Genomic DNA, 11,884 nt, shown 5'->3' with positions numbered 1-11,884 from the left:
CCCCCCCCCCCCCCCCCCTCTCTCTCTCTCTCTCTCTCTCTCTCTCTCTCTCTCTCTCTCTCTCTCTCCTTTATATTACGACTAGATCTCTTTTGTTCAAAATGACAGCAAGGGCAATGTAACATAACCAGACACTCTTTAAAGCTGTATTTAGAGTTAATTTGTTGGAAATGTAAAGGCTAGTATAGAAGGAAAACAGGAACAAAGAGCACCCCACCCCATGAACAATGGCAAATGTCGCCTACGCAGTTAAATGCGCACTGAAAAAAACAATACAACGCAAACAGACAGTGATATTTTATATCAAACGCGTCGTTAATATAGCTTATTGACGATGATCTTGCGATATTTTGATGATTTTAAACCGCTTGAGAGCGAAAGACAGCTGCCACACCCTCTCTGACATCTCAATTATTATGACGTAATGAAGAACTCGCTGACCCTTTCGCGATATTCACGGATGCAATTCGATTTGCAAAACTAGACATACCTATAAAAAAGATTTTGCGGTAGTAAAAGCGCAAAGTAATATTTTGATGATATGATTTTATTATAGAACATCGAAGCGAATGGTGGTTTGCTGAAACAACATCCTCTTTATTTTTGATTACCTTCGCTCCGATCTGATTCCCGCACTGGCCCGCCTGCAGGTGCACAATCTCGCGCATGCTGACTTCAGATGTCTCGAGCGACTTCAAAGCGAGGAAACGGCTCGTTATCACACCCTCTCCGGAAGACTGTCTCGCCGAGACTAGCGCGCTCTCCCGTCAGCCTGCTTCCAGCCCTGCTGCATTATGACGCAATCCCATCTCCATGACAACGGAGCGGATGAGACGGTCCAGCGTTCCTTCATCTTTCTCCTGTCGAGCATCAGCTCTGAGGACGTTGTCTATTCCTTTATGCATGTTATAAACAGTAGACTAAAGATGAGAAGCGATGTGGAAATAGAACAGAACTTTTTTCCCCTTGTAATTTATCATCACCACATCAAACGTTCTGGACTGCCTCATCCGCTACGTTGTCATGGAAATGGGGAGATGGGGGAGGGGGGTCACATTTTCAAATGCCATTCCAGTGCTGCAGTTTACACACTTCCATGACCCATAAAAGATCAACAGAGCAGCTGCCAGTTTATCAAAGGTTGGATTTACACAACCAGGTTTTGCAGATCATTTACAAAGAAATTTAAGTGGACTGATAGCAGCTCTCCACGGTCAATAAGCTCATTATGAATATCCTGTTTGATACACAAAACTGAAATTTCAACAAACGTCCATTGAAATTTCATCTGGTCTGAAGGAAATAAAGAGCTCTGTGCTCTTACTACACAGCAAAATCCCCAGAGTTAATCTACAGCAGGGGCCAGTTGTTAAAAAGTAATCTGATCGGATTTTGGCCATCAGATTGGATCAAATCTTGAAAATGGGTTGTTCAAAAAAATATATATAATAATAATAAAATAAAAAAAAAATCCTTACTTTGTGTTGTTCAAAAATGTTTTAGTAAGATTGGGATACTTTTGATAAAAAAAAAAAAAAAAAGAAGGATTATTCTGATCCCAGCAGAAGGGTGGATTTCAGGAACAAAAATGTAATACAATTTTAAAACTGTTCCAAAAATACAACTTTTGTAATGTAATATATATCGCCAAACAGCTGTCAATATAAAACTAAAATATTATATTTAATTTTAATAAAAAAATTTAATCACTGATTGTAAACTACATTGGCACAATCATCAGAGATGGACCAGTCAGAAGTAGTTATTTGTGTAAATGCAATGCAAAACATTGCCTTTTTTTTCATCACCATGTCTCTTTAGGGGCTACGTAGAGCACTAGTAATCCAGATTTGGAAATCTGGATCAGGATGATCCAATCCAATTTTGCTTTGCCGGCACAAAAGTAAGATGGGTTACCTGATCCTGGATAGCAAAACATGGAATTTCCAAATCCAGATCATTCTGATCCAAAATAAACTTTTTGAACAACTGGCCCCAGGATTTTGTTGTGTAAGAGGGTACAGGCAGGTGAGTTTTATCAGGATTGGAGTTAAATATGCCCCTCCAGGACCGAATTTACCCATGCCTGGTCTAAACTGTACAGATGTTCAAAACTCATGTGCAAAGTGCTTTTAAGTTTTCTCATGTTTATGCATTAAAATACAGCTGCAATCAATAATGGAAAATAAGTTAAATATCACCACTGATTATTAGATGATAACTTGTGATCAATAAGCGGCCAATATGACATGATCACGTTTTCTCTGGGCTTTACATGCCACAACAAATGTGTTCCATAAACACAGTTAAAGCAGTCAGAGAAAAACTAATGTTTCAAAGTCAAGGGTCAGGAGCCCAACTAAAGCAAACGCTCATCTCCACAACGGTGAATTCAAACTTTATTATTTTCAATAAAACATCACCATCTAAACCTCTATTAAGTATCAATAAGAGCTTCTGTAGACGTCTGACAGAAATTGTTGAGTTGTTTAATTAGATCTTGAGAGATGTAATGTCTTTTATTTCAGTTGATTTGATCTAAGACTGGCTGAAGTCAGTTGTAGTTCTTGTGTTTCTCTTTTCTTCAGTGATTCTGCTTGTTAACAGCAGCTGTTCGTCACTAATTCTCAATCAGCACTTAATTAGTCACCTAATTCTCTCATTAACTTTTTTTAAAGATTAACTCTGCTTTTAAAGGTGTCATATGATGCGATTTCAATTGTTCCTTTCTCTTTGGAGTGTTACAAGCTCTTGGTGCATAAAGAAGATCTGTAAAGTTGCAAAGACTAAAGTCTCAAATCCAAAGAGATATTCTTTATAAAATTTAAGAGTCAACGTGTTTTTTTGTACTTTAAACCACATAAACACATTTCATTACACCAAATACACCAAATAATGTTATTTTTAGCAGCATCATATGACCCATTTAACACTCTTGTAGAGTGGGACCAAATGTGCTCTGAGCAGAGTTCATTTAACACTCCGGTTTTTGCGGTGTAGCAATCTTGAAGGCATTGATTAGCTTGTTCAGGAGTGTTTGAACAGGGTTGGAGCTAAACTCTGCAGGGACACCGGCCCTCCAGGGCTGGATGTGCCCACCCCTGCACTAGTGCCTACAGTATTTCTACATCTCCATGTGAGATGATTGCAAAATGCCTGTATGCTGGCTACTTTGGGTTGCCCTCAGACTATGGTAGTTCACTGTGAGGGAAAAACATCTTTGCATGGACTTCCAAAGGCAGAGGAAATTAAAACTATCCTAGCCAGCACACCCATGTGGGGCCCAGATGGATGGCACCTAGGCAATCTAACTGGATCCCAGCTAGTTTTGTCCCCAGTTTCCATGAGATCATCACACACAAATCAGCCCAGATGAGTTCATGAAATGAACACTGCTCAGTTTGCACACTACAGAGTGTTCAATGTAACAATTAAAACCACTTATTCTCTGGGGCGTTTTTGGTATTTTCGCCTAAATTTGACATACTCAAATTCAAATGTTTGCCCTACACACATACAATGGAGGAAATGAAAAAAAAATGGTTTCATTGTAAAGAAAACCATTTGAACTACAAAATATGAGTGTAATTCTTTATAAATAACATTATAAATGTTTCAAATATTACAATAAACAAAAAGAAAACATAGGCGCTTTTTGAGTTTTAAAACAAATTATTTTTTTGAAATTCTGTAATTTATGTTCTATTTGGCCCAGCTCTATGCAATTTACTTTGTTTGATGCCACTAGATGCCAAAAAGTACCAGAAAAAAGAATCTTTCAAATAACGGCTTCTAAACAGGAGTTACTACATTATATGTGAAGCCAGTGAAATTGTCTATTTCTGCATCTAAATGTGTCATTGTGAGTTTCCTTTGCAAAAACAGGCTTTATAAAACACATTAACCCCACAATCCTATTTTACCCTGTGCCACAAGCACTTTAATTGATTATTGATTGAATTATGTTTCATTTTTATGTTTTTCTAAGTAGTAATATACAAAATGGCACAAGCGAATTGAACCAAATTTGACATATTGTGTTATTCTACAATCAGTTGAATTATTTCAGGATGCACAAGACTGTCTACATTATAAAATATATCTGGTCTATCACAATCTAAAATAGAATCCATATCCTCCAGCTTTATATCATTCCATTTATGTGCATTCTGTATTGGGATACTGCTTCACAGCATCTCTCACCTCATCAGCTCACTCCTGTATCCAGAGCATCTCTCCATGACAACATTGCATCATCCCTGATCCAGAGCAGAGCTAATTTGCTAACCGGCAGCTATCTGTAGCATTCATAGCGTCAAACAAACACATATAAGTTCATCCACACAGCACTGTAATAATCCATCTATATTTACTGTATATTCACTGAAATGCATAATGTACTGTACTTTTCTGTCAATAAACTGTGTATCAGATTGCTAGCTGTGCTATCACGTTTCGAAACAATGATTACAATATCAAAAACACGCAAACACATGCTCATAAAGCCTTATCAGACGCGCGTTCATTCCTCTCCACGGCGCCGCTGAATGTTCTTCACCATATATAACTTGTAATATGATTATCATAGATTGATATAATCCGAATCGCGTGTGCAGTATCCTTTCCGTGAGGAAAATGCGCATTCAACACATTCCAGAAACTACAGTGACCAAAAAACCCCACAGGTACAGTCCCTCTCTCTCTCTCTCTAGTAACGCAGAGGTGTCACATTTCACGGCTCTGAAATGGCCGCCGAGTTGACAGACTGTAATCTGACCAATTGCAGTCCACAAACGACCACAGATCTGTATAACATCAGACACGCTGGCTTTGCGCGCTTTGGATATGAAGAGCGCCTGTTTCCAGACGAGCGTCTATTTCGCTACCTGGACAAAACGCTATATATCTCACCGATGGAAGCATGCAGAAACGTGAAAATGGTCTTGTTTGAAAGAAGAGATCCTAATCTAAAAGATATTATAGATATATTTGTGGCTATTTGCGGCTGACTGAAGCAGTGCTACGAGTATAAATATAAATTCGCTCAGAGGTGACAAAATTTTACATCGCGATTCTATCGAAGATAATTAGATCTGTGATTGTCACACAATGAAATAATCTACATCGTCAAATTTATGAGAATGAGAGCTTTCTTATAAAAATATATAAAATACACATTCTTCGTAAAAATTATTCGCAATGGTTAAGCGGAAATTCGTGTGTGGGACAAATACATTTCTAAGCTTAATTTTACTGTTTTATGAATATAAATACCAAAAGGAATGGTATTCTTTGTAAAGAAGACACTCCAAGCTTTCAAATGAACCCATATATGGGCTGATACCATATAAGGAAGGCTATGTAAATAAAGCATAAACATTTTGAACGTGATTTTGGACCCGTATCCGGGTCCGCAGAGTTTAACTGGTTTTAATTAACATTATAGAGTTAATTATAATTAAGTGCTGACTGAACATTATTGAAGACACCTGCTGTTAACAAGCAGAATCATTGAAGAAAAGAGAAACACAATAGCTGTTTCCATCGCCCTGTTTTTATGCATATTTTTGTAGGGTTTTTATTATTATTATTAGCTCTAAAAAGGGAAATATTTAGATTATATCTTCGAATTAACTGTAGCAGAATCAATATTACAATTATTTGATCTGTCCATCCACCGAGCAGACAATATAATCATTTATCAATTCAAGGAATGTTTATTTTTCTGGCTACGGAATAATAAACTGTCCTTCTTTGTGCAGTGCTAGCAGTAATTTAGCAAAATGTAGCGAGTTCACACATTCATTGACTTCGAACTGTGAGCAGCAAACAGAGATAATCCGTTGTGAATATAAGGGATTTAATAAATGAAACTATATCTAACTGTCACGAATCCGGTCCATGAACTTTCCTTTTCATTGACTCTCGCACCACAGAAACATACAATGCAATATACCATATATATTTGTAGAGTATAATAGAGTAACGTACATGTGTGGTGTGTGTGGTGTGTGTGTGTGTGTGTGTTGTGTGTGTGTGTGTGTTGTGTTGTGTTGTGTTGTGTTTACTTGGCCAGCCAGTCCCATCAGAGTCATTTACAGCTCTTTGGGACCATGTTTGAAGTCAGATGGGGGAGATGATAGTGGGGGCTGGTTAGAATCTCCTTGACGGCGAGGAACCATTTGGCAATTTAAAACCCCTATACAAACGTAAGGTCTCTGACCAGAACTGTAATTTATATGCAAATGTCAAAAGGCTAAAAGGGGTCTCTTAAGCCATAAACACCCAAAGATCATGCATGATTCTATGCAGACGCTACATTTTTATGTATAAATGAGTCAGAAACGAGTGTTGGAAACAGAATTTCAGGGGAAAAAATCCCTTAATTTGCAAAAAAGAAAAAAATTATTCTCATTTGAGGTGGTTTTTGACTTTTGAAAAAAATATTTAATGTGAATAATAGGAGATGGAAACGCATTTGCAGAATAAAATCTGATGTAGCAAACATTAAACTGTCTGTTTCTGTTGGTGTTTTTCAATTTATTTATTTTTTTAATTTACCTTTGGTTGTGAATTTTGAAAATATTTGCTTCACATTTGGATGGAAACCCAGCCAATGTTTACAACTTACAGCCACAGTCTTAAGGAAATCAACTAAAGATCAAATGCCCTAAACCACTCAAGATCTCAGAGGAGGATTAAACAACAAAAACAACATTACCAGCTTCACTCATTAAAAGCCAGAATGTATTTATTTCTTTAATACATGCACAAAAGTTCTTATTGAGAATTAACAGTTTTGTAACAATCAACTTCTTATTGAGAAGTTTTATTGAGAAGTTTGTTTTGAAGTCACCATTATAGTGAATAGTGTTTGCTTTCATTGCACTCTTGACTCTTTAGATTTTTTTAATTTATTTTTTGTGGTGTTTGTAACCATGTGTTTAGAAAACATGTTATTTGTTGCAAAGAAAACATACTCAGTTACTGATGTAACCTCGGTTCTCTAAGATACGGGAGCGAGTACTACATCTATTAAGACACTAAACTTTAAACTTTGTTTTTTCTGAATACTAAAACCTTTTCAATAATGCAGCGTAACTGCACGGCTGTTGCTTCATGCGGTGGATTAAAAGAATGAGCCAATGGCTTGGCAGCAAAGCTGCATAAGTCTATGGTGACAAAGTCCACCAGAATGGGAGGGGCATCTGGCTAAACAAGCAGGCACTCGCCATAGAATCCTCACGTTACTTCGACTGAAGCGACGACTGAGTCGTGCAGCTAAATAGCATGGCCAGCAATGCAGCACTCATTCCCGTATCTCAGGGAACCGAGGTTACTTTAGTATCTGAGTACGTTACCTATCGATACTTCACTCATACTGCATCTGCTAAGACGCTATAGGGAACCAGTACAATCCCGCCGTGCTATGCTAGAGGAACAACTAAAACTTGAACTTGCCTTAAGCACCAAATGTGTTCCAGAGAGACCAAGTATCTTGCAGGGAAACCCTGCATGAGGCAGTAGGGACAAACTTAAGGAGGTCGGCCCGGCGCTGAGTAATCGTTCCAAGATAATTTTTACAGAGCGTACAGTGAAGAAGGCAAACGCTTAAAGCACTGGTTTTGCCATATGGCCAAAGTGAGTCCAATTAAGCAGAAAGGACCCAGGCCTGTAAGGCTAGTACATCCAGATTATAGAACCTGGAAAAAGTGGACGACGAGGCCACCAAGCTAGACCAAGCCCAGGAAGAGGCGACGCCTCTTGTTGAGTGGGCTCTTAATCCCATGGGGCATTGTAGGCCCAAAGAAGAGTATGCTAGCGTGATTGCGTCGATTATCCATTTGGAAAGTCTCTGCTTCGTGACCGTAGTCCCTTTGGTGTGGGCACCGAAGGATACAAAAGCTGTTCCGACTGTCTGAATGGGGCGGAACGCTCAATATACATTCTCAATGCCCTGACGGGGCAGAGTAAATTCAGCTCTTGGTCCTGCTCCGAAAGGAGGAAGCGCCAATAGAGCTATTACCTGTGCTCTGAAAACACTTTAGGTGCATAACCATCCCTCTGCTTCAGGACGACCTTGGAGTCATTGGACCCGAATTCGAGGCAGGTGGGGCTCACCGAGAGTGCCTGCAGATCTCCCATACGCTTCACCAATGCTAACGCCAGTAGCAGAGCCGTTTTTAACGTCAGGGGACGGAGGTCAATGGACTGTAGCGGCTTAAAGGGAGGGCTTTTCAGAGCCCTCAACACCGTGGGCAGGCCCCTCCTAAACCCTTTAAAAAAATTAACAAGTAGGATGTTCCTGCCGACCGACTGGCCAGCTATAAGAGCGTGTGAGGCTGCTATGGCTGCTATTGCTGCTACATAGACCTTGAGCATGGAGGATGAACAACCCTTATCCAACGGCTCTTGCAGGAAGGACAATATCAGAGATATGTCGCTGGAAAATGGGTCTGCGCCGCGGGCTGTACACCAGGCGGAGAATACAGACCATTTAAGGGCATGGCGCCGTCTCGTAGAGGGTGCTCTATCCTGAGATATTGTATTTAGCACGCTCTCTGGGAGGTCCGCAGGCTCCCATTGAGAGGCCAGAGGTGCAGAGCCCACAGCTCAGGCCTTGGGTGCCATATCATTATGCTCGCCTGAGAGAGAAGGTCTCGTCTCAGGGAAATGGGCCACGGGGCTGCTGAGAGCAGCCGGAACAGCTCTGCGAACCAGTGTTGGTTCCTCCACAGCGGGGCCACCAAGAGAACCTTGTGTTTCTGTTCCCTTATTCGCCTGAGATATTGTATTTAGCATGCTCTCTGGGAGGTCCCCAGGCTCCCATCGAGAGGCCAGAGGTGCAGAGCCCACAGCTCGGGCTGGGGGTGCCAAATCGTTATGTTCGCCTGAGAGAGGAGGTCACATCTCAGGGGAATGGGCCACGGGGCTGTTGAGAGCAGCCGAAACAGCTCTGCAAAACCAGTGTTGGTTCCTCCAGAGCAGGGCCACCAACAAAACCTTGTGTTTCTGTTCCCTGATTCGCCTGATTACCTGTGGGATCAGGGCGATGGGGGAAAAGCGTAAAGTAGGAGGTTGGGCCAGTCGAAGGCCAACACATTCCTGTACTTCGAAAAGTAAATTGGGCAGTGAGAGTTGTCTTCTGAGGCAAAGAGGTCGACCTCTGCCTTGCCGGAGATCTCCCAGATTCTCTGAACTGAATGCGGGTGGAGCATCCACTCCTCTGAGGGGACGTTGCTCCGAGATGGCATGTCTGCTCCTAGGTTCAACCTGCCCGGCACATGCACTGCTCTCAGCGAATGCAAGTTGAACTGAACACATTCCATGAGGCGCTCTACCAGAGGGTCTGAGCGGACTAGCACGTGGTGTCCCCTTAGGTCTGGCAGAAAGGTGCGAAGGCCCAAACATACTACCAGCATTTCCAGGCAGTTGATGTGAAGCCAACCCTCCTCTTTCAACCAATGGCCAAAAGCTGGTTTGCCATCGCACAGCGCTCCCCAACCCATGTTGGAAGTGTCTGTCGAGACCACTTTCCTTCTGCAGACCATTCCCAGGGGCACACCCCATTCCATCCACTGAGAGTCTTTCCAAGGGGCCAGAGCTGCTACCAGAGGTGGACAATCCAGGGGTCAGAAAGTAAAAGCCCTGCCATATGTTTATTCCACCCATGAACTCAGCAGCTGATACAAATACATATTTCTTCTCTGTGGACTCAAATTAAATAAGTTAACCAAATGTTTGCACATTATCACAGCAGTGAAAAAGCTCAGTTGTAGTTAATTTAGTGAATTGAATTTCACAACAAATGTTCAAATTTACTGTAAAATGTATATATAGCTTTACAAGTTCACAGTTGCTCTTGTAATTTCACTCATTTATAAAAAATTCTACTGTTATTTTACAGTGATAGCTTTCTACAGTTTGCTGTATTTTTGTAGTACAATTGTAATGTACTGGTCCTCTCTCGTCTTTCCCTGTCGTCACTCCTCCTTTGTATCCTTCTGGAGCTCCTCCGTGAGACTCGAGACCGGTGAGTGGCGCAGGTGTTGCTCATTATCAATTACTCCACCGGCCTCGCTCCGTTCCCAAGGCTCTCGGCCCCGCCCCTCTCGTCACATGGTGCTTTTATGGGGATATGCTTCCGACTTCGCTACCATTCGGACGTTTTAGCTTACTGCTCTGCGCTTTGCTCTCTATTTCTGTACTTTTCTCATATTTTTCTAAGATTTTTACTTCAGCAGATCAGCACAGTGCTCAAACAACAAATTTTTGGCACAAACACTAAAACTAAAAATTATTTGGGACTGGAATAATAAGCTGGTGGACTTTTGCCTCCCACTGCCAGCAGCTTACATTCCGGAGACGGGAAAACACAGCTGTTTACATTCAAACAGACGAGAGAGAAAATGCCTCCTGTTGAATCTACTTGTTGCATGAACAGCCGCAAACTTCTACAAAGGATTGTGGTTCTTAAAACAAAGTTACTTGCTGGACTTCCAAAACAGGCAGAACACTCAGCAGACCGTCATCATGGACCCCCTCAGCATACAGCTGGTGAGTCCCATGAATATAGTGAATCTGATAGTGGGCGACTCCATTATCAGAAACATTAGTAGCAGGACTACAACAACATGCTGCTTTCATCAAGCAACCGTCTCTGATGTGAACAGGAAACTCAGGAACATTCTGATGAAGCACAAGTCTGAACATTGCATCATCATCCATGTGGGGAAGAATGATATTCAGAAAGAGCAGTCAGAACTCCTTAAGAAGAATTTCAGTGAACTCTTTGAAACACTTCAAAGACTCAAAGTTCAGTCATTCATCAGTGGACCACTCCCAGCAAGGCGAACTAATATGTTTTCACTGTTGCTTGGGCTGGACACATGGCTACAAAGATCTTGCAATAAAAAAGGAGTGAATTTCATCGACAACTTCAATCTTTTCTGGGGCCATAGCCAACTGTTTAAACCGGATGTCCTCCACCCAAACAAACTTGGTAAGCAAGAGTGCTTAAGGACAATATCTACTTAATATATCTACTAATATCTTCTCCCTCCATCATCCTTCAGCAGAGTGTGTCAATCCACTCAGCCTGAATAGCACATACACACCTGGTCTGAGTCGTCATGACACAACCCACAAGGACACTGATATCACCACACAGCCACAACAAGCACTGCTCATGGCAAACATCTCGGCTGAGCCCTGCCCAAAGAGCTCATCACAGATTGACTGTGACACATCAGAACAGCTCCAAGGCTCAGCACCCAAGGACGACTTTCTGGAAAACAGCCAGGGAAGACAGATTCGACAGCAATATCAAAAAGAATGACATTTTCGATTTTTGAAGCAATTGATAGCAAAATTTTGGAAGAAACCCACATCTTCAGCTTATGTCCCGCATCTTCAGTAATGTCCTTCAGCTTATCTGAAGGACATTACTGGACCCTTACTAGACCCCCTGCAGTTTGCTTACCGAGCAAACAGGTCCGTGGATGATGCAGTCAATATGGGACTGCACTTCATCCTGCAACATCTGGACAAAACAGGGACTTATGTGAGGATCCTGTTTGTGGACTTTAGCTCTGCTTTCAACACCATCATAAACTCAAATGGATACCTGGACAATTTTCAATCTGTTTTCCGACCGCATCACAGCACAGAGACAGCGCTCATTATGATAATAAATGATATTCACTTAAATTCGGATTCTGGCAAAATATCACTGCTGGTACTACTGGATCTCACTGCTGCGTTTGACACTGTCGATCATAACATACTTCTAGAGAGACTGGAAAACTCGGTCGGGGTTTCTGGAATGGTAATCAATTGGTTCAGGTCATACTTAGAAGGGAGAGGTTATTATGTGAGTATAGGA

General features: G+C 41.3%; 1 protein-coding gene across 1 annotated transcript in view; it reads right to left on the bottom strand.

Moving 5' to 3' along the window:
* The window catches only part of LOC107594229 (tubulin beta chain-like), a 7,185-nt gene extending 6,416 nt beyond the window's left edge, over window positions 1–769 (bottom strand). The window contains exon 1 of the mRNA XM_016284188.1: window positions 612–769. Within this exon, the coding sequence (XP_016139674.1) occupies window positions 612–668 (57 nt within the window). The 5' untranslated portion in view covers window positions 669–769. The remainder of the gene's footprint in view (window positions 1–611) is intronic.
* Window positions 770–11,884: the final 11,115 nt, after the last annotated feature.

This window comes from Sinocyclocheilus grahami, unplaced genomic scaffold (assembly GCF_001515645.1).
Source record: "Sinocyclocheilus grahami isolate Dianchi unplaced genomic scaffold, SAMN03320097.WGS_v1.1 scaffold181.1, whole genome shotgun sequence".
NCBI classification, from domain to species: Eukaryota; Metazoa; Chordata; class Actinopteri; order Cypriniformes; family Cyprinidae; genus Sinocyclocheilus; species Sinocyclocheilus grahami.
The sequence above is the reverse complement of the archived record's forward strand: the minus strand, read 5'-3'. Positions and strand labels throughout refer to the sequence as shown.